This window comes from Amaranthus tricolor, chromosome 8 (assembly GCF_026212465.1).
Source record: "Amaranthus tricolor cultivar Red isolate AtriRed21 chromosome 8, ASM2621246v1, whole genome shotgun sequence".
Taxonomy (NCBI): Eukaryota; Viridiplantae; Streptophyta; class Magnoliopsida; order Caryophyllales; family Amaranthaceae; genus Amaranthus; species Amaranthus tricolor.
In genome coordinates this window covers 29,593,083-29,617,987 of record NC_080054.1, presented here as the reverse complement: position 1 = coordinate 29,617,987, position 24,905 = coordinate 29,593,083, and the positions used below count along the sequence as shown (strand labels likewise).

The following is a 24,905-nucleotide window of genomic DNA, read 5'->3' as shown; positions in this document are numbered from 1 at the left end:
TGAACCTCTCGCGGACCTGATTAGGGATAGGAGCAGTTGGAGACGTCATATCCACGTCTTAGACTACTGATGTCCGTCCTTTGACCTCTTAGTGCCCTCAACCCCTTGCCCTTACCGTTTCCTTTCTATTTAATTCTTTGTTCTCTTTTGTAGTGGTCATTCTGTCTATAGGCTTTTAAGTTGTTTTGCTCGTGTTTTTCGCGTCTCTTTATTTTTCTCGAGTCGGGAGACTCCTTTGGCCGTGCTCTCCTTCATGGGTATGAGTTGCCGCCGTCCTTTCCTCCTCATATCCTGACCTTAGCTTTCTAAGAGCGGGATATACTGGATTGGATGATGATGATGATTTAAAAAATCTCTTGCTGCTGACCAAACACATTTTATATGAAATCGTTTTGACCTAAGCTAGTTGACATTCTTAAAGACAATATTAGCAATTTAAAAAAATAAGTGAAGGATTGTAGAATCGTATGTTATTATAAAATTCTTTCAACTCCCCCTTCAAAAGTTGTCAAATAGTTAAGCAAATATAATAAAAAATTATTATTGTATCTAAATTGTACTCAAATACTTAAGGTTACATACTACTAGTATTGATGGTTGTATTATTACATTCGCGACCACAAACGTCGAACCCCTCCACATGCAATAAATGTTTAATTTAAAGAAAGTTTAGACCGAAAAGGTTGAGTCCCTCATATGATCAATCCTCTCATTTCGTTTTGATCAATCCTCTCATTTCGTTTTTCATAGATAAACATGCTGAAACAGCCCGGACCAACGTAAATAATATAATAATATTGTCTATAAAGTATAGTGAAAGACTTATAAAAGTCTGGGTTGAATCCAACTTGTAGCTGGATAGCCGCAGTAAACCAATATCAGAGTATTTAAAACTTTTTACATAATTAAGTGATTATTTACAAAACATTATAAACTCATTACAATTTAATTATACAAATATCTAATTTATAAAATGTATTTCCAAAAGAAGTCCTCGCCTCGTCCGAAACACATAATACATGTAGGCATCCTTTCCACCACAAAACTAACCTGAAAATGGATCTATCCCCCGCAAGGAAAAGGCCACATCAAAGACTGTCAAAAATTGAATTATTGAGTAATCCAACAAACTACTATATTTTATTTACAAGTCGTTAACAGACATCTTCAAATAAATTATTTATTTGCTCAATTGCTAACTCTTTATAAAAGATTAATTTATCAAAATCCAAACTCTTGTAAAAGACCGTTTGGTATCAACATAAATACGACTAAGAACCTTTGGTTCATAGTGAATCAAAATACGGCTATAACTTTACAAGTTAATAGCGAAAATCAAAATGCGGCTATTACTTTACAAGTCAATAGCGAAACAATACGACAAATGAAACATATGATTTCATTTGCGAAACAAACAAAATTTTATATACCAAACGTATTTATTCAAATCTCATATTAAAACAATGAAATAACAACACTTAAAAAATGTGGGAATATATGGACCGTTAGGAAGTATCAAGCTATAGGATTTCACAATAAAACGGATATAAATATCCGTTGTCAATTCCCAAAAACGGACATTTTTCAATGTCGAATATTTTATTATAAAACAAAACAAGAATTCACTTAATTTTTTTTGAAATCAACAATGATTACTTAAAATATAAATCAATTCATCATCAACCATCAACATATAAGAACTTGAGTTACTATCAATGAAGTTTAACTAATTTTACACCAATCTTAAATCCCAATATCCAACTTATATCCTATCCAAATAATATCAACTAATCAAATATCCAATTGATACTTATATTCCCAAATTTGATACTTGTACCAACACCCATAATAATCAATTAAGAACCATAACTCAACAATACCAATCAATAAAGAAAGAATAATGACCGTAAATTGATCCCATATACCCAATAAACAACTTAGACATTTGATTAAAAGAATACCCAATTTATTTCTTAGCGTCTAATCCCACGTTGTAAAACTCATATTAGTACCATTTCAGGACACCTGTTAGTATTTTATTTTGGTCATAACGTTCTCATATGAACTCGTATAAAGGTGATTCAAGTGACTACGCGACCATAACTCAGAGTTCTAAAATTTTTGTGAGACACTAAAACCCAAAAAAAATCAAAACTGACCTGAAAATGGCAAAACAGAAAGCTTATTGTCAATTACTAATTGAATTCATATACTCATCTTAAATTTAAGTTGATACTTAAATTTGAATCAAAGACCCAAATTGAATCCACAATTACTAAACTACTTTAAAACATTCAATTAATATTTAAATAGAATAGTTTGTGGGTTACCTTTGTGCAAATTCTTCTCAACACTTTGTAATCCACCCAAAATCAAAGATCTACTTCATTAATCCAACCAAAAAAAGAGCTTCTACCAAAAGAACCTAACAATTATACATATAAATGTCAAATTAATGGTTCTATTAACCTTTAAATCAACATACACATAAAAAGAGGAAGATGAATATAAACGTACTATTACCAAAAGAGGATGGAGATGAGGTTTTACTTGATTTCTTCAATCTCAGAATTCTCTAATTTTCAAAAATAATCCCAATTAGCTTCCACTTGCTCAAGAATCAAATTATTCAAGAAGTGTAGATTGAATTTCTTCAAACCTAATATGATGAGATTCTATGGTTTTTGTTTTTTCAGAAACTTGAGATGGTAGAAGAAGGAGATGCGTATTCTTTGTAAACTTTATACAGATTCACTTAAAGATATTGCTTAAGATGACTCATGATTATTAAATGAGTCATAGATTTAGGCGGCTAAATTAGGAGTGATACGGCTTCCTTCACATATTTATCAAGTATGAGGTGTATTAAACACCCATATTTTTTCGTCGTATAATTTATTTTGTCCCCAAAAATAATAAATCTGATATCTAAAAATCGTAGTAAAATTTTACTTCTAACATGACAAACTCGTTTTACTATTAAAATAGTAATTTTTAACAAAGACCTTTTTATAACTGTTTCATATGCCTATTTAAGAGGGTGCTTTATTTGTCTAAAAATATAATTCTTGAATAAAGTTTTTCATAAAAATTGTTTCACTAGGTTCTACAAATGATAACCAAATTATTTACCAAAGTAAATTAATTTTTTGAATAAAGTTTTTCATAAAAATTGTTTCACTAGGTTCTACAAATGATAACTAAATTTGTTGGAAAACATTTAAGAGAAATCCAGGGATTGAGAATGAACGAGCATAGAAAACCTTTAATATACACCTTAATATTTATTAAACATTAATTTTAGAATCAATGTATTTTATAATTGAATAATAATTTTCTTTCAAAAGAAAATCTGTTGTTTTATTTTTTTGGAAGAATTGATATTAATAATCGAACCGTTCACTCGTCCGTCGTCGATAATCCTACCTTTCGATTATTTTTTAATAATTCAACCTTTGCCTTTAGTTTGCTATTAACACACCCTTTTATTTTATAATAATCTAACTTTTGCCCTTAATTTGCTATCAACATACCTTATTAATATGTTGATAGTAAACTAAAAAAAAAGATTAAATTATTAAAAAATAATTTAAAATTAAAATTATTTACAGCAGATAAAAAATTGAATTATTAATTTCAATTTTTCTTATTTTTTCATAAAGATAATGCTAAAGTAACTCATGTATCATTGCACTAGTTAATCCTAGACTAGTTGGTATATAAAGTGATATACACCTTAATATTTATGGAATATTTTATTCAAATTATATTTTGATAGACAACATGGATGATGATTTCATTTTTTGTGGCCCTTTCTAATTATTTTGTCTAATTAGAATTCATTATCACATATAATAATGGTCATAAAATACAACAAAAATGTCATGTATATCCTAATTTCTTGAGCCCACATTTCATGGAATTATCTTAAGTTGATTACTTTAGATTAGCGATAATCTTTCAAAACTATAGAAGGGACTATCGTGACTAGTGTTTTACTTTCCATTTATGTTATTATTGTTATCATTCAATTTATAATTTCAAATCAATTTGATATGCTTTAAATTTAATATGTCAAATCTAACATTGATGTTGAAATTTATGACAATGAGAGCTTTTATTACAAATTTTAAATTTAAATATATTGTGGAATCTTTAACTTTTCATTGTGTATATGTGAGTTTTAAAATTCTCAAAGGAGTAATTAATAAGAAAAAATAATTTTTTAATAAAAATTTTGAGTTATTTGAACATTTTCTTAAATGTTGGTTTTATCCTTTCAAAAAACATTGGTTTTATTATTTGGTATAGTTGTACGAGTAACTATAAGTTCATAAATAAATATAAGAGTAAAAAGACGTTTACTTATAATTTATTTTGGTTGAATTAAATAATTTTTTGTTTAACTGAACTATATTTTATCTAATTTATATTTGCTAGTTTTTTTGTTAAGCTATCAAAGTTATTTTGTTTTTTTTTTATATGTCTTAAAGTACAATATATAATCCATCTAATACTCATTAATTTGCACCATCAAATTCAAACCTTACCTATTGAGCCTAAACCATGATATTTGCTTCCTTCATTAGATCAACCTAAAAAGTAAAATGATTACAAAACTATAATTACTAGAAGGAAAAACTCAACAATATCTTAAAATAGAAGCAAAAACAAAACACAATCTTAACATATTATGTCAAGTTGTCAACATAACCATAACTTCATAAGCATATCCCAAATCATAATATAACCTCACCACTCAAACATAAAATCTTAAAAAAATCATGATAATTCATATATTCCTCTATTTCCTATACAATAGCTACTACTCCTAGTAACTACTATTTATCAATTCATTTTATTTACCATATATTTTTTGATGTATAATATAAAACATGATCAAATGAAATTTTGTTTGATTTGTCTTAATGTATATTTTCATATTTTAAAAAAAATTTTATCATGTGAAATTAAAGATATTAAAAATTAAAATTGTGCATTGAGTAGCGTGAAAAGCAGAAATATAACAATTATTATAAATTAGAGGAATTATAATTTTCACTTTGATTCATTCCGTTTAATACATTGCATTTTTTATATGATCTCAGCACACCTTCTTATCACATTCATCTACATATATAATCTCTTTTTTCATTCTACTAGTAAATTTTAATTCTTCTATCTAATTTTTTATTAAACCAAACTACACGAAAAGCACAAATTAAACTTATTTAAAATTCAAGGTATAAAGAAATATACACTTTACAAAATATATACAATGATGTGAAAACAACAATTCAAACAATGTCATTTATGGGTTTTAACAAGTCATAAAAAGCTTTGTCATATAAATTATAAAACGTTGGAGATAGTTTATACTCCTTTAGTTTTTTTATTTTTTAAGTCTAAAGAATGTATAATAAAAAATTTTACATTAAGATGAATCTAATAAGACCTCACACGATTATATTTTATATTTTATATATCTTTTACAAATCTTTTTTAAATTTTTCTTTCTTAAAATAATAAATTTTTCAAGAAGACAAAAAAAAATAATAATATATTAAAAATTATTACAAAATTATAATTAAAATCGATTAAAATAATCAAAATTCTATGTTATATCACTATTTATAACATAAAAATTTATAAATTTGAGTATCATTATCCATATGATATACTTCAACATTAATTTAGGGCCCATAATTTTAAAATATTACCTCAATAATAGTTTACTAATACTATCAACGACTTTGTAACGGCTAAAAAAATGGTCTCCAAATCTCCACATTCCTACAACAATCCACTCACTCTCAGACACTTACACACAGAGAAATAGAGAGGGTAAACTCGTAATTTTGGACTCCATAATCCGCAAAAATTACCTCCTCCATGAACGGACTTCGAGCTTACAACAATTCTTCAGGTAAATTTCACGCCGGGAAACAGGTTTTCCCGGTGACTTCGGAGGAAGTAGAAGTCGCTTCACAGAAACTTATTGACGCGGTTTCAACCGGAGATTCGAAACTTTTCGGTGATCTCCTCTCTGATCCGTTTGTTGACGTTGATTTTGTTGGTACAGTTAATTTGAGGTGTCTGAAAACTGAACTCGTTCCTGATGGTGAGTCGACTCATCGAGTCGTGTCTGAGTTTGAAGAGTTTCGTACTGAGGTTACGGCGTTGTTCCTGGCTTCTCATTTCGGGAATCTGAATCTTGTCAGGAAATTACTGGTATTGAACTGATTTATTATTGTGAACATTCTTATTTTTTGTGTTCTTTTTCAGTGGATTAATGTCTGTATTATTTGGATTTTGATTAAAGATTAAGATTGAAAGCGAAAAATGAAAAGTTTGATTTTTTTTTTGGTCTTAATTTACGCATAAAAAACTGATTTTCTACTACCAGTAAGCTACTGAGAAATATACTCAAATAATTTTTAGATTAGAATTATTATTTTATATTTTTCCAAAATCTTAGGCTCTATAAATAAAAATCAAATAAAATTGAAGTTATGTAAATTATTGTATATTAATGCCCTTTTATTTAGATCATGCTTAGTCGTACACCTTCTATATGTCCGAAACCAATTATTTTATTAGTAGTTTATTTTCTCTAGTTTTTCCGTTAAATTAATTTCCATGATTCAGTAATTTGTTATTTGAACTTCATTTTTTAAGTTGAAATGGTTAATTATTTCTTTTTTCTTCTTCTAAAATTTATGCAGTAGATTTTTCTTTTATTTTGGGTTTTGGAAATTTAATTGGAGCTTCATTTTTACTAGAAATTGATGTTCTTCAGAACTTTTATGTTTCATTAACTCTTTTACTGATTATAGGAATAATAAGTTTTTAAGTTTTGATCACCATATTACTGATAATAGAATGAATTTTAAAGTTTGGTAGAGGATGATTAATGGCTTTTTCCCCAAAAAAAAACATGTTTTGCAGTGTTCTGTTACAAATTAAGAAGGAAGTCCTTTATCTTTTGATTTTAATGACTGCAAACAATTGTATAGTGGGAGTAATAACTTTTTTCAATTGTTTGTAACCTGTAATTCAGTTTCTTCTTAGCTCATTGAGTAACAACTATTTACAAACTTGCAATCTTTATGATCCCTATGTAGCAAATTAGTTGAACCGTTTCCATTTTTGACATTATTTATAGCCTAATTCAATTCCATTTTTCCTATTATTATAAACAAATGGTTGTTTAACATATGTCGTGAAATTGGTCTTAAATGTATATTATTATTCATGTGTTGGCTGGTGTCTAAAACCTAACACCTTAACTAATTTGAGATCGAGGAAATACTACTTTGACTTTGTAAATGTGGTCCAAAGTTGTTAGAATTTTGTAATTTAGTTGAATGGTAAACTTCTGAGAGGTTGTTAGTTGACACAATACATAATTGAGTTGAACAGTAAAATTGCTAGAGGTGATTAGTTGACATAAGTAATTTAGTTGGGCAGTAAAATTTTGTTGAGGTGATTGGTTGAAATCTTGTACTGAATAGTAGAAGGAAATCTAACCATAAAGTCATCTAAATGATTCCTATGTTGTGGTTATATGGTAGAGTTTGGGGGCTGATGTAAACAAGAAGCTGTTTCGGGGGTATGCAACGACTGCAGCAGTACGAAGTGACCATTTTGAGATTCTTGAAGTTTTAATAAAAGCTGAAGTGTCACAGCCAGCTTGTGAGGAGGCATTGTTGGAGGCAAGCTATGTTGGCCGGCCTAAGCACGCCGAGCTACTTATGGGAACCAACATTATCAGCACACAAGTTGCTGTTCATGCCCTTGTTACTGCTTGCTGCAGAGGCTTTCTTGACGTAATTAAGGTGTTGCTTATGGTAAGTGCTTTCCCTTGGGATAAAAGTATTTGTAACTATTTAGCTTTTGGCCTGTCTAAGGCTCATTAGCTCTTTGGAATTCTCAATTACTATATTGTGCCTTAAAAAGTAGCTATTCTGCTAGTAAAAACAGTAAAAAATCTTAAAACATTGACATGTGAAATGTTTTAAAAATCCATGTTTTTGCTTATGGAGATTTTTTTCCCGAATGAATGTAGTGTGGGGTGGTTTCTATGAACTCTAGGTCACATGGACACTTGAAGTTTCACCAAACATAATCTTATAGTCTCTCATGCTTTGTATGATATCTTCATATTTTTGCACTTGGTCAATACTTCATGCCACTGAGCTGAGAGGCAGACTGGACTGATTATATTGTTTCTACTCGATACATGTTTTGCCAATGAATTTTGATTTTTGATTAATGTAGTGTGGGGTGGATGCTAATGCTATGGATCGCATGCTTCTCCTGTCATCCAAGCCATATCTACACATGAATGTTGACTGCAATGCGATTGTTGGAGCCATAGTTAGTAGACAAACTTCCGTTGTTGAATTGCTGCTAAGGGTGAGCATTCTCTGGAATTCTACACGTTTAATTAGTTAATGTATTTAGTTTGCTCCAATAATACGCAGTGTCAACATTTCTCTGTCACAGGAGGGTATCCAGACGGACATAAAAGTCAGGATAGGTGCATGGTCATGGGATTCTGCCATAGGAGAAGAGTGCCGAGTAGGTGCTGGACTTGCTGAACCTTATAACATTGCTTGGTGTGCTGTTGAGTACTTTGAAGAAAGTGGTAGCATCTTACGTTTGCTCCTTCAGCATCTCTCCCCTAACACACCTCACCTCGGAAGGACCCTTATCTACCACGCCATCATTTGTAACAATGCACAAGCACTTGATGTGCTGTTGAGTTGTGGAGCAGATATAGAATTTCCTCTAAAAATAAGTCATAAAAATGAAATACGTCCCATTCATTTGTGTGCACGTCTTGGGGGAGTGGAAATTCTTTGGCGATTGATAACAGGTTGTTGCAACATCAACTCCAAAACCAATGAAGGAGAGACAGCAATAATGATATGCACTCGTTACAAACACAAAGAGTGCCTTAAGGCCCTAGCCTCAGCAGGTGCTGATTTTGGTCTGGTCAATGTGGCTGGCGAGTCTGTAAGCTCAATAGCAGGGGCTACAATGTGGACATTAGGTTTCCAGCAGGTAGTCCTTGATGTGATTAAGTCCGGAAAAGTTGTCAAATCGAGCAACTCAAAAGTGTTTTCTTCAGTCCTTTTTGTGGTTCGGTCCAATGATATTGAAGCATTGAAAATCCTTGTGAAACAACCAGGGGTTGCTCTTAATGAGCAGGACGAAAAGGGGTTTACAGCAGCTATGGTGGCTGCAGCAAGTGGTCAATTAGAGGCTTTTCGCTTGCTTGTCTACTCTGGAGCCGATGTTTCTATAAGCAACAAGTGTGGAGAAACTGCTTTTACTTTGTCGGAAGAAAGCAATAATCGAGAGGTGTTTGAGAAAATAATGCTGGATTATGTTCTAAAAAATGGAAGTCAAGGGCATGTTAGCTTGTATGCTTTGCATTACGCAGCAAGACAAGGGGACTTGGCTTCCGTTCGAAGGTTAACAAGCATGGGATATGATGTCAATGCGGTTGATGGTGATGGGTACACTCCACTGATGTTGGCAGCCAAGGAAGGCTATGGAAGCATGTGCCAGTTTCTGATTTCTCGAGGTGCTAAATGTGAGATCGAGAATGAAAGACGTGAAACTGCCCTTTCACTAGCAAGGAAGAATGGCGTTGGAAATGAAGCTGAGCAAGTGATACTCGATGAGCTTGCACGAGTTCTAGTTTTATGTGGCATACGGGTGAAGAAACACACAAGGGAAGGCAAAGGAGATCCGCACTGGAAAAAATTAAAGATGTTTCGGTCTACTGGGGTGTTACACTGGGGCAAATCTGGGAAGAGGAATGTGGTTTGTCGGAGTGCTGAAGTGGGTCCCAGCCTCACATTCCTTGGAAACCGTCCAAAGACATGCAACGACAAGCAAACGGGGCTGTTCCACATCGTGACTAACAAGAATAAAGAGGTGCACTTCGCCTGTGATGGTGGAGTAGAGGTTGCTAGGTTATGGGTGAGAGGGATAAAACTCGTGACTAGAGAAGCCATTTTCGGAAAGACGACACTCAAAGCTATATTCAATCGGGAACTGGGAAACTAGAGGCGATTTCGCGAAGTTCATGTAGGGAAGTTTCTAAAAATGGCCTCATTCGTATGTATTGGTAAGTTTTTATCAGTTACCTTTTGTAAAGGAAAGATCATCTTGTAACCTTAGGAAAGGTTTACATTGATCTTTAGTTGTTAATTACTATTAGAAGTAGAATTCACCTTGTAAAAAGGTGTGATATGATGTTTAAGAGAGTCATTATGCATATATTATATTATAATTATAATTATAATAAAAAGCTCAAGGGGGGACGCCCCCTCTAGTCCTAGTTATCTTTCATCCATGTATAGCATGATTGTTCATCGCAAGGAACAAAGGAGTCTAATACTTTTGTTCGGAACATGCACATGTACAAAATTTTTAACTCAATTATGTTAAGATGGAAAAAATTGGCCCGAACGAAGTGTGTCAATGTCTATGATCCATATGGTCCTAAGTTTTTCACCGACTCACTTGACCTTGCTCGAGATCCTAAATTTACGGGTTTCTAATTGAACTCTATATGGTGTGCCCATCCAAGTTTTCCACAGTTATGGTGTGTTACTTTCTTAAGAGAGTTGGAGAAATTGTGGGCACAACTGAAAGAAAAGGATTGTTATGAAGGCAAGGGAATTTTCAAACAAGAAAATAAGGACAAACATTGATTGGCACAAACTTGGATGGACAAAAATACAAAATTTTTTTGCAACAATTACAATCTTGTTGGTGCTTATTTCTAATTTCATTATACACAAATTTTATTACTCCCTTTATCCCAAATGTTACGGTACATATTACAACTGTCACAAATGTTTGTTTCAATGAATTTGTTAAAAATTCTATATTTTGAAATTGACTTATTATTCATCTCTTATTTTTATCTCAAGAGTGTTTGGCTATTTGACTGTTAACTGTTGGTTTTTTAACTAATTAATAGTGGCTATTTGTTAGCCGTTAAATCAATTAATATGGAGATATTTGGCAAAAAAATAAATTAGGTGTTTATTAGTTGCTAATTAGAGAAAAAAAATAGATTGATAACTCAAAACCAATGAAAAAGCTATTTATTAGCTAGATGTTAGATGGTTGATTGTTATTATTTTAACTTTTTGATAAACCAAAAGGCAAAAGTCAAAAATATATATAAAAAAAAAACATCATTTGTTTTCAATTTGTAATATCCTTCACCCAACTTTTGTTATGAACTCTAAAGTAGCTTTTGTTAAAAAAATGACAAATGTATAAAACTTTTTGAGACAAACAATTTTTTGAAACAGAAAAAAGGTGTTTTTAACTTGGAGAAAAACCAGGGATAAATGGAATCTTGCAATAATGCCAAACTTTTTGCAATTGTCATAGCAATACAACCAACTTACTATAATAAAAAATTATGCACAAGTATCACAGCCCACTGCACTATTCTACATTGAATATATCAATCACTTTGACCACTTCTTTTCAAGCATTTATATCCATTATTAACTCTATTATATCTTCACAATTCACAATGTTATTAGCACCCATGTCATTAGAATCTTTCTCATAAACTAATTGTCCTTGTGGGTCCCATCTTTTCTTGTCTCTTCTCTTCACCCTGATCTGGGTGTGTATCAAAATCTCATAATACCCATTTGTGATAATGTTCAAAGCTTTTCAAAATTGTTAGTTCATTTGGCACAAAACAATCATTAACACCGCAAATAACAGTTGGCTGAAGCTGTTGGCTGATTTACTGGACGATAAGTCAGTTGTTTAAGTCGGCTAATCTGGGTGTGTATCCAAATCTCATAATACCCATCTATGATATGTTCAAACCTTTTCAATCTTGTTCATTTGGCACAAAACAATCATTAATACCACAAATAACCGTTGGCAAAAGCTGTTGGCTGATTCACTGGCCGATAAGTCAGTTGTTTAAGTCGGCTGATAACAAGCTAATGATGAACAGAAGTATGAATGTGCATTCTCTTAGCATCAAAACAATGGTGAATGATTGCAAAACTCAACAATCTTCTGAATATAATTCACCATGTCTAATATCTCCTCCATCTTCTAAATTTGTCTCAGCTAATCAATCTCCTTATATTTCTCCAAGAACATTGAATCCAAATTCTCTTCATAATGATCAGGAACCACTGCAGACTGATCTTCCTCTTCATGTAAGCCTCCCAGTAAGCTCTTATTCTCAATCTGAGGACATTCCTTGCAGTTCTTACACTCCTGTAGTTCTAGAAACTTCTGATTTTGATTTCTCAGATGATGGAAATCTAAAACTTGTGGGTCCTAATCTATCAGAACCCATCACTAATACTTCCACAGGAACAAATATTTTACCTAGAATCTCATTTTCATCCCAAGTTCCTAGACTTTCCTTGGCTAGACCATCTGCACTTAATGCTAAGTTAAGAAGCTGTGATGTGTTTATAGGGTATCACGGGCATGATACGAATCTTGCCCGATACTGTAAGTGGCTTAAGTCGGAGCTCGAGCTCCAAGGCATTGCGTGTTTTCTTGCTGATAGAGCAAGGTATGCAGACACTCAGAGTCATGAGATTGCTGATAGGGTTATTTGCTCGGTCAGTTTTGGGATTGTTGTGATCACAACTACTAGTTTGAATAACCCTTTTAGTATGGAGGAGGTTAGATTCTTTGCACATAAGAAAAACTTGATCCCCATGTTTTTTGACTCGAAATCTATGGAGGTTGTTGTTGCTCGTATTGGTGACAAGTCTGACGACAAAGAGTATAGTGAGGCGATTGAAGGGATACTAAAATACCATCATGAGTTGAAACTTGAAGCTAAGGATGGTGATTGGAGGAGTTGTATCTTTAAAGCTACCGGCTTATTGCGTTCGAAGCTAGGACGACAGAGTGTCGCTACTAAGGATTTGCGAAAAGAAGGGTTAGTGATGGAGTTACCGTTCCCTAGGAATCCGAAGTTTGTAGGGAGACATGAAGAAATGAGGAAGATGGAAGATGCGTTTTTTGGCAATAGAGAGTTGTTTTCTCTTTCGATTTCTGGGAGAAAATGTGAAGAATTTTCAGACGAGAAGGAAACTGATAGGGAAAAGAGGCATAAGTACAAGAAATCTCGAAGTGGAAAGGAAAATAGGCCAACGAGTAGTGTAATCTGTATAAGTGGACTTCTGGGTGTTGGCAAAACGGAACTTGCTTTAGAATTTGCCTACAAATATTCCCATAGATACAAAAGGGTGCTTTGGGTTGGTGGTGAAGCTAGGTATCTAAGGCAAAACATACTGAATCTCTCGATGAATCTTGGGATGGATGTAAGTGCTGATCCCGAGAAGGACAGAGGCAGAATTCGAAACTTCGAGGAACAAGAATACGAAGCGTTTAAGAGGATAAAACGAGAGTTGTTTCGAGACATTCCATATTTGATCATCATAGACTATCTGGAGACCGAGAATGAATGGTGGGAAGGCAAGGATTTGCACGATTTCATCCCTAGAAGCACCGGAGGAACTCATGTTATTATCACAACGAATTTGTCTAAGGTAATGAATTTTGATGTAATTTACCTTGATACAATGCCTTTATCTGATGCAATGATGCTTTTACGAGGAAAACGAACAACGAAAGAGTATCCTGACGAGGAATACGAATGTCTAAAGAAGTTCGAGGAAAAGTTAGGAAGATCAACATTGGGTATGTCACTTGTCGATTCACTATTAACCGAGCTTTCTATTACTCCGTCTGTTCTTTTTGAGCTTGTTCAAGAGATTACATTACAAGATATGCCTAATTCTGCTTATTGTGAAAAGCCTTTCTTGATGAAAATGTTGGGATTTTGCCTTTCGATCTTGGATAAAACCGCTCTTAAGAAGAACTGTTTAGCCTCGAGAATGGTTCTTGTTGGTGCATGGTTTTCCCCATCACCAATATCAGCAAATTTACTAATCACAGCAGCACAGCATATACCTGTTGCACACAATAAGCTGCAGAAATGGACTGAATGTCTACACTTAGGATCGTTTCTCTATGGTTGTTCGTTTATGGCTAGAACATGGAAGAAAACCGAAGAAGAATATGCCCTTCTTCTAGTAAGACTCGGATTAGCTAGAAAAGTCATGTATCAGTCGGGATTATGGATACAGTTCCATCCGATTACCAGAATATTCGCGAGAACAAGAACAACCGAAGCAGAACGAACCATCCAAGCAACAATATTTGCCACAATGAAACTAGGACAACCATTGCTAGACATTGATCATTTTTGGGCTAATGCATTTGTTGTTTTTGGGTTCAAATCGGAACCTCCTTTACTCAAGCTAAAACCAATCGAAACCGTTCAATTCATCAAGAAAACTGCAATCCCATTAGCCCTTTCATCATTCACAACATTTTCGAGGTGTAATTCTTCCTTAGAACTACTCAAAGTTTCGACAAATTTACTTGAAGATTTAGAGAAATCATTTGTTACCCAAGTTAAGGATTGGCATAATGGATCATTTTGTTGGAAAAAGAACTTGAAGATCAAGTCTAATAAGAAAGTGGATGAGTATGTATGGGAAGAAGTGACTTTACTTAAAGCTACATTGCTTGAAACTAGAGCTAAATTGTTGCTTAGAGGTGGGTATTTTGATTGTGCTGAGGAACTTTGTAGAACTTGTATAAGTATTAGGACTGTTCTGTTAGGGCATAATCACGCACAAACTTTGATTGCTCAAGAGACTTTGGCTAAGTTGGTTAGATTAAGGAGTAGAATTTGAGTAATGGGTTAAAACAAAAATATTTATCCTACATTAGATTTTAGTTTTGTTCATAATGTAATTCTAGCTAGGTCCTATTTTCAATCTTATTTCTAGATTATAGTTCCACACAACTGTTTTTGAACCAATTTTATTCTTAGATCTTAGTTTTTAATTTGTTTTGTTGATACACCCAATTGTTAATCTTTCAGTCCATTTCATTTGCACCTGTGTTTTACTTAGTATTGGAATTCAGAGCATGTTAGGAGTTAGGACATATCCTTTGTACTATGAATATAGTGGGTCAAACAAGTATTAAAGCTTAATATTCACTTGTAAATAATTCACTTTTGTGTAGGAAAACTTTGTTTTATGAAGTAGACTACTATTCTGTAAGATATGTTTCTTTAGATTATAACTCATACTTTATCGGTTATTAAGTATGAAACATAGGGATGAAAGCCTACTTATAAGTTATAACCCTATAAATAGTTAGATTATGCCATACATTAAGAAATTTTTCTTGTTTTTCTCTCTGCTAGAATATATATAGAACTTTATAAACTCTTTATTTATAAAATTTTTGATTTATTATCTTCTTAAATACATAATCATTTATTCTATTGCATTTTATACAGCGTTTAGTGTGATTGATTGTATCTAATCATGAATTTCACTGACAATCTCAAGTGTTGCAATTATATCTAATAATGTTTTAAACGTTGTGACTATACAAGTAAGAAGTTCATTTATCATATACTATCAACAATATAAAAATTAGACATATCTAATCATAATGTTTTAAACCTTAATTAATTGGATCGATTTAAATTCAATCTGATTGAAAATAATTCAACCCAACTACAATAATTGGATTCAAAATCACACCTAAACCCAATTCGATTATGAATCAACCATTTGGACATATCTAAATGGGTATAAGCGTATAAATCTCTTAAAATTGTATAAATACGAACTTGTAGGACTACTCTCCCATTTCGTATAAGTGTAATACTATCTATATGTATGTACAGTGCAGGTGAGTATAAATAATAACGTATATAATAATATATTATATATTGAATGCATGAACGATATTATTGTGAGCCACTACTAAAGGTAAATGGTCACATGTCACATTTCAAGGTGGGCAGGCTTATGTTTATGTTTTTCTAGTAGACTTTATCTATATTTGTCCAACACCATTTTGGGCATTGTTATATGTTACGTAGACAAATATCTTATAGCAAAATAATTTTAAGATTAAGAGTTAATATTTTAAAATTTTTTATTTTGTATTTTTTAGTTGGACTATATAATTTATATATTAGACATGTTTCTCAGTGAGACCGCTTGATACAATAATTTGTGCACATTACAAAATTTTGGGTGACCGTTACACTTGTAAGATGTGTCTTATTGCGCCAACCAATTTTTTTTTTTTTTTTTTTTTACCAATTTCAAGATTTAAAAGGTCGATTTCAATAAGTAAAAGACCAATTTTGACAATTTCATGACTTAAAAGATCAATTTCATAGTTTATATTACTAAAAACTTTGAAATTAGCCTTTAAATCTTAAATTAGTCTTTTGAGCTTTAAAATTGTCCGTTTAAATCTTATAAGAAGAATGTCAGAAATTAAAAAAAAAAAAAAAAAAACTGGGTCTGGACCAGTCATACGACTTAAAGGCTTAGACCGTTTTACAAGAAACTCGTTGTCATCTTATTAGAAGTATTAATTAAATAAAAAAATAATATCTTAATATCATATATTTAACTAATTATTTAGAATTCTATACAATTTGAACTAAAATAGATATTTCTATATATTACCTATATAAAAATTATACATGAAATCTTTCAATAATTACATCAAAGTTTTAAATAATGAATTAAATAATTATAAGGATTTGTGAAGTCGATCTCTAAGGCCATGGCCCATTACTATATGAGTTGTCCATCCAATTATTGTTGCAATCCACGTGATTTTGATAGGATTCTCAATTTATCTTTGTCAGTGAATTAAGATTAAGATAAATAATCACGCGTCTTAATTATATTATACTCTCTCCTATTTATTCTAGGTGTTCATTTGACTTTTCACTATTTTTTAAGTGATTAAAATCGGATTGTATGTGAAAGGAAAAGAGTGTAGAGTTTTAAATTTTACTAATTTTGATAGGGCTAAAGTGAGGTTAGTAAGTGTAAAGGCATAAAAAAGTCAGGTTTTGTAAGGGTAAATTGATAAAGTTCATCTATCCAAAATAGAAATAAGACATTTAAGATAACTTAATCCAATGAGTAAATGAGACATTTAGGATAAATAGAAGGAGTATAAATAAATAAATTTTGTAATTATTGAACTCCGTATCACTATAATATACTTTATCCGTTCCAATTTACTTGCAATATTGGTTTTTTCACGCAGTCCAATGCACTAATTTAATCTTTAATATCTCTAATTATATGTAGTAAAATAATATAAAAATTTAATATTAATAATATTTGTAATGAGACGAATTAAATAAAATATCACTTGACTATGTTTTAACTTATAGATTAAAAACTAATCACAAATTAAGAGTGATAAATGAATAGTTTTCAAATATTGCAACTAAAAATATGAAGATTTTGCTATACATATTGGTTTTAGTCCGTTAAATATGATTTGCTATATTATTTTTTCAAAAATAATGGCACTATAATATCCCACTCAAATCTACCATTTCTATTTCATTTTGTTGGTTACCTTAATTTTTTACGCATATTTTAATATAATTCTAATCTCATTATCTTTAAATGAATAAAAAAAAAAGAAGTGTAATTTATTTCTCTCTCCTATATTTAAACTTATAATTACTCTATTAAAAGATATGACCCTACCTACATACAGGGTAGTGACCAACTTTGTATAAATGTAAATAATGAAAATAAACCCTCAAGGTGTGTTAGGCAAAAAGGAATTGAGATTTTGGGATAAAATTATAATAAGTTTTTTACTTATTTAAACGGATTGAAAATTGAAAAAGAATGAGACTTAAAGATAAGTTGAGACTTGAAAAAAAAAGTCTCACAAAAAAAGACTTGAAGGTAGGATGATATTTGAAGATGAGACCTAAAAAATTTATAAAAAGACAATTTTGCCATTAATAAAAGTAAAGAAATATAAGAGTTATAAAAATAATTTTGTAAATATAATTAATTTCTATCTAATTCCTTATCTATTACTATCATTTGCCAAATAATGACATAAGACATTTATTTTCAAAGTCTCAACTTAAGTCTCATTTTAAGTCTCAACTATAGTCTCATAATTCTCATTCCCACATGTCAAACACCCTCTCATGTTATTACAAATAATTAACATATGCTTTATTTTAACTTGTTCGTCGACCTTCAACTTTTCCACCCACTTATTCTTGAATAAACAACCAATAACTAACAACTACTAATTTTTACTAAATATATTTATAATAGCTGACTTAAACAAGTAGCTTAATGACTAACAAATCAACTAATATTCTCAGTTGGTCCAATTAACTAACAATTCCAATTAATAATTATTTACCAAACAAAATAGAGGATTAACCCACACATTCTCATATGGTATCAGCTTAGAGACGAAACATTCGCTAACCTTATAAACCCATATAATCTTAACCGTCCATAATCTATCAAATCTTCATATTCCAATTAGATATCGTAAAAGTATTGCGTTGACTTGGTTTATATCATTTTAGTGTACACCAATCTAATAATTATAAATATTTCTCAATAATTATTTTATCAAATAAAAATACTTATTATTTTAATATCATTTAAAATTAATATATCCTAAATGATATAGAGCAAATTCATAGAAACACTTTTCTTAAATATCTTGCCTTTCCGTAACCACACTAAATCTTGTCATTATCATGAGAACATCTTAATTATCAACCCTTGTCATCTACCCCATATATGTCAACACATACACAATCACTGGCAAAATTGATGTTTTGTCCTTTTCTAGGTAACTTATTCAACTATCACTATTTTTCCCTCCAAGTTAATTTTTTTCCCTTTATTCTATATATTTGTAAATGTTCTAATTTATTTTTAATTATGCACTTAACAATAAATTCTACGGATATTTCATGATATACCACTGAGTTTCTTCGAAATTCACCATATACCACACAAAATGTTTTAATTCACCATATACCATTGAGTTTTCGTCCGTTAGCACAAAATACCATTAATGGCAACTGCCGTTAGTGTGCCGTTTGTGGTAAATTATTAATTCACCATATACCATTAATTTTATTTTTTTGCGTCAAATACCATTTTTTGCGTCATTTACCATTAATGGCAACTATCGTCAGATTTGACGCAAAAAATGGTATTTGACGCAAAAAAAATAAAATTAATGGTATATGGTGAATTAATAATTTACTACAAACGGCACACTAACGGAAGTTGCCATTAATGGTATTCTATGCTAACGGACGAAAATTCAATGGTATATGGTGAATTAAAACATTTTGTGTGGTATATGGTGAATTTCGAAGAAACTCAGTGGTACATCATGAAATATCCGTAAATTCTATGGAATATTGACAGAAATTCTCTAATTTAGTCTAAAATATTTCTGATTATACCCTCAACAATAAACTTTATATGATAGTGGTAGAATTTTGTGTGAATGAGATGAAAATATAAGTTAAATATGACTAAAAATTAAAGAAAAAATATAAATTAAAATCAAAAATATAAATAAAGTAAATTTAATAAGACATACTATTAAAAAATAAGATAAATTTTATAGAAATAGTAAATAATAAAATAAAATTATTTGACCAAATAAGAGGGAGTATTATATTGCAATCATGAAACATGGTAAGTGCATTATTTTTGGAGATCATTTAATGGCTTTGCAAGACTTATACTTCTACAAGTTTCTTCCAATCTTTGCTTATATGATTAATTTTTGATGCCCACTTTCTCCATTTTCATACCTCCATTTCTTTCTTCTTACCTTCATCCATCATCATTCAACTAAACATCTTCCAAACATGCTAACATCAAATTTGACTCCCACAATTAAGTCAACGCTCACTGATCCATCCCCAAATTGGAAGTTTCATGGAGCTAGAATACCCGACCCGGCAAGATATGCAAGGACTAAAAAAACCCAGAAAGGAAATGGGTTGAAAGTGAGGGCTTTGATCAGCAGTGGTGACAGAACAGTGGAATCTGGTGCACCCTCGGCTATGGAGGTAAAAGATGGAAATGGGTCTAATTTGTTGGGTTCTTCAGGAAGTGATACTCAAGTTAAGGCAATTGTTAGTATTAAGAAGAAGATTAGGCAGAGATTATTTGATAAAGTTGAAGATCAGTGGTTTAATTTTTGTAATAGTGTTGGTCAAGGGATATTTATTCAGCTTATAAGTGAAGAAACTGATCCTGGTATATGCTTTTTTTTTTTTTTTTTTTTTAAATTCTATAATTGATTTCTTATATTTCTTTTACATGAACTGTATTTCATGGTATAAATTATGGTACTAAACAGTATATTTGGTAAGGATGAAGCAGTAAAGTCAACGTGGACGAGCATGAAAACTAATGTAGATATTTAGTCAACTCGATCATTTATTGGAAGAAGACTATGTTTGGTTATATGAATTGCAAAACTTGATAATTCTTGTAATTAATTCAAAAGCACAGGAATCCAAAAAGAAGAATTATCATTTCTTGTAAAGATCATGTTACTTTTCTTTCACTTGGACCAAACATTTTCAAGATGGTATATTATTAAAACGACTCAATAAATTGTGGGAAATTGTCAATAATAAATTTTTATGATCTATTGAAAATAAATTCATGTAAAGGTTGATTTTTTTTACATTTTACCCTAAATTATATAACACTTTTTATTTGTTACCGTAGGTTAATTTATCAGAAATAACCTTTTTATTATCATTAACAAGGATAAGATTGTACAATTATCATTAACAAGGATAAGATTGTGTACATTCTGAAATTCAGGTTGAATTAGCTTGGCTTAACCAAAAGCTTAAGCTTATGGTTGAGGCATGTTATATTACTTTTTTTTTTTTTTTTAATAAAATGAAGGTAATATACTCTAACAAGCTCTTTGGGCTAGAAGTGTGGATTCTCTTGAATTTGAGATTCGAACCTATGACTTCTTGTCACACTGACTCTTGAGAAATCAACTCAACCAAAAGGTTTGGCACCAAAATATGTTATACCCTCTATTCATGATTCTTGTGGTAATTACAGATACTAATTCAGGAAGGAGTGTAGAAGCTTATGTGACTGGTTGGCCACCAAGTAGCTCATCAGGAGAGTCCCACATTGATGAGTACATTGCAAATTTTACAGTTCCTTCCAATTTTGGAAACCCTGGAGCTATCCTTGTTACCAATAACTACAATAGAGAATTCTACTTGGTAGAGATAGTTCTTCATGGATTCAATCATGAACCTTTATACTTCCCTGCGTATTCATGGATCCACTCTATTAAGGACAATTCCCAAAACAGAATCATCTTCCGAAATCATGTAAAACTATCTATTTTTGTGTCATATTTTCTCAATTTTCCTTTCATCTATGTTACTTGGACTTTGATATTGATGTCGGATAATGGTATCTGTTAAAGTGTCCGATACATCTAAATATTCAATTTTACGCCTAAAGTAAAGGGTCTAACTTGTCTAAGTGTCATACCAATGCCCGAGCATCAAGGATCGGACACAGGTACCTGAAGCAAAACGATGAGTCCGAGTAACATAGCCTCTCATTATAAACTTTATACTGTTGAGTAGAGATGATATCATATCTGATATAGTTTATCTCTTTGTTCTGCTTGCATTTCGTTGTGAAGACGTACTTACCATCACAAACACCATCGGGGATCAGAGATCTAAGGAGGGAGGACATGATCAGGCGGCGTGGAAATGGAAAAGGCGAAAGAAAGTTGCATGAAATGATCTATGATTATGCTCCGTACAATGATTTGGGCAATCCTGATAAAGAAAACGACCTCTATAGGCCCGCTCTTGTTGGTCCTGAACGACCTTATCCAAGGCGCTGTCGCACTGGACGACCACCTATGAAATCTGGTACATAATCCGCCCTTAAGCATTTGTTAGTCGATTAGTTCAGCTTGGTGAAATTGGTTAAGTTGGTTAAGTTAGTTAAGGGTGAGTTCCCTTAAAACATTCAAAACTCGAAAATTTGCTATGTAGTCTGATCTGTGAAATTGTATCAGACCCCGAAAGCGAAAGTAGAGTGGAGAAACCGCACCCAGTATACGTTCCTCGTGATGAAGCATTCGAGGAGACAAAGCAGTCAGCATTTGCAACAGGAAGGCTGAAAGCTGTTCTGCACAACCTAGTACCTCAGATTTCTGCTGCATTGTCTAGTTCAGATACCCCGTTCAATTGCTTTTCTGATATAGACAGCCTATATATCAGTGGTTTTATGATAAAAGATGACTCAGTTTCTGAAAAGATTAATAGCATTACGCAAATGCTAAGCGAGAGTACTAGGCTACTCAAATATGATGTTCCTGCTGTTATCAAAAGTATGTCTTGTTCTCTAATATATCGGAATACTCTACCTCTTATCTTACTCTCAAATATTTGCTATTAGGCCGGTATTTTCTCTAGTACTTATAGTTTTCGGTCCATAGGCGATAGGTTTTCGTGGCTGAGGGATAATGAATTTGCACGGCAGGCTTTAGCAGGAGTCAATCCTGTGAACATCGAGCTTCTTAAGGTATGTTCAATGACTCTGATCTCTTTTCAGTCTCTTGATGAGCTATAAAAATAGCTGGAAGTTTCCCTTTTGTGATACTTTTTTTGGCTTAGGAATTTCCCATCACTAGCAAATTGGATCCAGCGGTGTATGGCCCTCCGAAATCTGGAATCACCAAGGAAGTTCTCGAGGGAGAACTCGATGGAATGAGTGTCGAAAAGGTAACATGTTTATTAGTGCAAGCATCATCGTTTAAACCAAATCGTTTTGGCTCTCTTTTCTTATGGTGTGCTCGGCTCCTATCAATGCAGGCCATTGAAGACAAGAGACTCTTCATAATTGATTTTCATGACCTCTTACTTCCGTTTGTCAACAAGATAAACGAGTTGCGTGGGAGAAAAGCATATGCCTCTAGAACAATTCTTTTCTACACTAATAGCGGGACTTTAAAACCGGTAGCTATTGAGCTTTCGCTTCCTCCCTCCAATTCTCGCCCTGCGTTTAATCGTGTTTATACTCATGGACATGATGCTACAAGCTATTGGGTTTGGAAGTTGGCCAAAGCCCATGTGTGTGCAGTTGATGCTGGTGTGCATCAATTAATAAATCACTGGTGAGTTTTCCGAAATTATAAGTTTGATGGGCTACTGCTACTCCTCCTATTACCAATCAGTTTTAGGATGGAACCTCATCGGGAATCTGTGCAGTCAACTCTTCTCTTATGCAGGTCTTGTTGTGTACAAGCCCAATAACAAAATTATCATAAACGGCTTCATATTTTTCACCTAAATGTCGAAATTATGAACTCTCGAGATATTTTCTAACTCTAGGTGATGTGATTATTTAGGTTGAGGACTCATGCTAGTATGGAGGCTTACATAATTGCTACCAACAGACAGCTTAGCCAAATGCATCCTATTTACAAGCTCCTGCATCCGCATATGCGGTACACTATGGAAATTAACGCCCTTGCTCGACAGAGCTTGATCAATGGAGGGGGAATCATTGAAGCCACTTTCACCCCAGGAAAATATGCTATGGAGATCAGCTCTGCCGCCTATAAGAGCATGTGGCGGTTTGACATGGAAGCTCTGCCAGCTGATTTACTTCGAAGGTGAACTTTTACTCTTTCTCGTCTATTTTTGAACTCCTTGCAACGAAATTTTGACCGCTATAGTTAAGATTTGTCGCGTTCTCCTTTATGGACATGAGTTGTCGCCTTCCTTCCCTTCCCAAAACCTGCCTGTAGTTTTTCTATGGGCGGAATACACTGGGTATGATGATGATGATAGTTAAGATGATGTATAAAGTTGATGACCAAAACTTTGTGTGTATCTTGTATTTTCTAGGGGAATGGCAGAGGAGGATCCGACAGCACCCTGTGGAGTAAAACTAGTGATTGAAGATTATCCTTATGCTGCGGATGGACTTCTCATATGGTCGGCTATTAGCGAATGGGTTGAATCCTATGTTTCACACTTCTACCCGGACTCCAATGCCATCATCTCGGATGTTGAACTCCAAGAATGGTGGAAAGAGATCAAGAACGAAGGCCATGCTGATAAGAAGGATGAACCTTGGTGGCCTAAACTCGAGTCCAAAGATGACTTGTCTAGGATACTAACCACAATGATTTGGGTTGCTTCTGGTCAACATGCAGCTATAAACTTTGGACAATACCCTTTTGGAGGATACGTTCCCAACCGTCCTACCCTCATGCGAAAACTAATCCCTCAAGAAAATGAACCCGAGTATGAGATGTTCCTTCGAAACCCTCAAGCTTTGTTCCTCTCTTCTTTGCCCTCTAAGCTTCAAGCTACCAAAGTCATGGCCGTCCAAGACACTTTGTCGACACATTCCCCTGATGAAGAGTATCTCGGGCAGGAGCATGGCCATTGGACTGACGACCAACAGGTTAAAATCATGTTCGAGAAATTCTCCTCGCTTTTGAAGAAGATTGAAGAGACAATTCATCAAAGAAATAAAGATTCTAATATGAGGAATAGGACTGGTGCTGGTGTCCCTCCATATGAGCTGCTTTTACCCACTTCTGGTCCGGGGGTCACTGGGCGTGGTATCCCTAATAGCATTTCTATTTAAACAATCAATACCACAAATTCTTTCTTTACTACTACAAAAACAAAATAAGAGAAAACACTTTGTATTTTCTATTAGCAAGCTTGACTTGCAATGACTAATCTAAGATGTGAAATGGGTCAATTAGATAGGGTTTGATCTACTTGTACTCGGAGGATGCATCATATGTTTTTGTTTCGTTGAGGGTTAGATATTATTTAAATCTATTGTCATTTGCCGATATTTGCGCGATGCATCATTTGTCAGAGTTTAGTTGATGGGTTGGATAAT

At 32.6% G+C, this 24,905-nt stretch overlaps 3 protein-coding genes and 1 long non-coding RNA gene across 6 annotated transcripts; 3 read left to right on the top strand and 1 right to left on the bottom strand.

Annotated features, from left to right (window-relative positions):
• Positions 1-547: 547 nt before the first annotated feature.
• Positions 548-2,822, bottom strand: LOC130821810 (uncharacterized). 2 transcript variants are annotated; one of them, XR_009045374.1, is made up of 3 exons: positions 2,518-2,822; positions 2,331-2,425; positions 548-1,062 (listed from the first exon to the last, which is right to left on the bottom strand). It is a non-coding gene; the product is annotated as an uncharacterized LOC130821810 (long non-coding RNA). The 2 variants fall into 2 exon arrangements; XR_009045373.1 differs by having other exon boundaries at positions 548-1,095; positions 2,524-2,753.
• A 2,926-nt stretch (positions 2,823-5,748) lies between these two features.
• Positions 5,749-10,838, top strand: LOC130821228 (uncharacterized). Its single transcript, XM_057686906.1, has 4 exons — positions 5,749-6,231; positions 7,575-7,850; positions 8,281-8,418; positions 8,509-10,838. Exons 1-4 carry the CDS (start codon positions 5,893-5,895, stop codon positions 10,081-10,083), a joined length of 2,328 nt encoding a protein of 775 aa, XP_057542889.1. The 5' UTR covers positions 5,749-5,892; the 3' UTR covers positions 10,084-10,838.
• A 625-nt stretch (positions 10,839-11,463) lies between these two features.
• Positions 11,464-15,277, top strand: LOC130821323 (uncharacterized). The gene has a single exon (XM_057687028.1). The coding sequence runs from the start codon at positions 11,874-11,876 to the stop codon at positions 14,796-14,798; it is 2,925 nt and encodes a 974-aa protein (XP_057543011.1). The 5' UTR covers positions 11,464-11,873; the 3' UTR covers positions 14,799-15,277.
• Positions 15,278-19,631: 4,354 nt separating this feature from the next.
• On the top strand, positions 19,632-24,857 carry LOC130820725 (lipoxygenase 6, chloroplastic-like). 2 transcript variants are annotated; one of them, XM_057686217.1, is made up of 9 exons: positions 19,632-20,225; positions 21,060-21,340; positions 21,664-21,901; positions 22,051-22,365; positions 22,474-22,559; positions 22,652-22,759; positions 22,850-23,151; positions 23,386-23,652; positions 23,888-24,857. In XM_057686217.1, the coding sequence occupies exons 1-9, from the start codon at positions 19,832-19,834 to the stop codon at positions 24,636-24,638; spliced, it is 2,742 nt and encodes a 913-aa protein (XP_057542200.1). In that variant the 5' UTR covers positions 19,632-19,831; the 3' UTR covers positions 24,639-24,857. The 2 variants fall into 2 exon arrangements, with proteins under 2 accessions (XP_057542200.1, XP_057542199.1); XM_057686216.1 differs by having other exon boundaries at positions 19,650-20,225; positions 22,652-23,151.
• Positions 24,858-24,905: the final 48 nt, after the last annotated feature.

Coding starts and splice junctions, on each gene's coding strand:
- LOC130821228 (XM_057686906.1), top strand. CDS start 5,893: ATGAACGGACTTCGAGCTTACAACAATTCTTCAGGTAAATTTCACGCC. Junction 6,232..7,574: donor ATCTTGTCAGGAAATTACTG/GTATTGAACTGA, acceptor GTTATATGGTAG/AGTTTGGGGGCTGATGTAAA. Junction 7,851..8,280: donor TAATTAAGGTGTTGCTTATG/GTAAGTGCTTTC, acceptor TGATTAATGTAG/TGTGGGGTGGATGCTAATGC.
- LOC130821323 (XM_057687028.1), top strand. CDS start 11,874: ATGTTCAAACCTTTTCAATCTTGTTCATTTGGCACAAAACAATCATTA.
- LOC130820725 (XM_057686216.1), top strand. CDS start 19,832: ATGCTAACATCAAATTTGACTCCCACAATTAAGTCAACGCTCACTGAT. Junction 21,902..22,050: donor ACGACCACCTATGAAATCTG/GTACATAATCCG, acceptor AAATTGTATCAG/ACCCCGAAAGCGAAAGTAGA. Junction 22,366..22,473: donor TGTTCCTGCTGTTATCAAAA/GTATGTCTTGTT, acceptor TTCGGTCCATAG/GCGATAGGTTTTCGTGGCTG.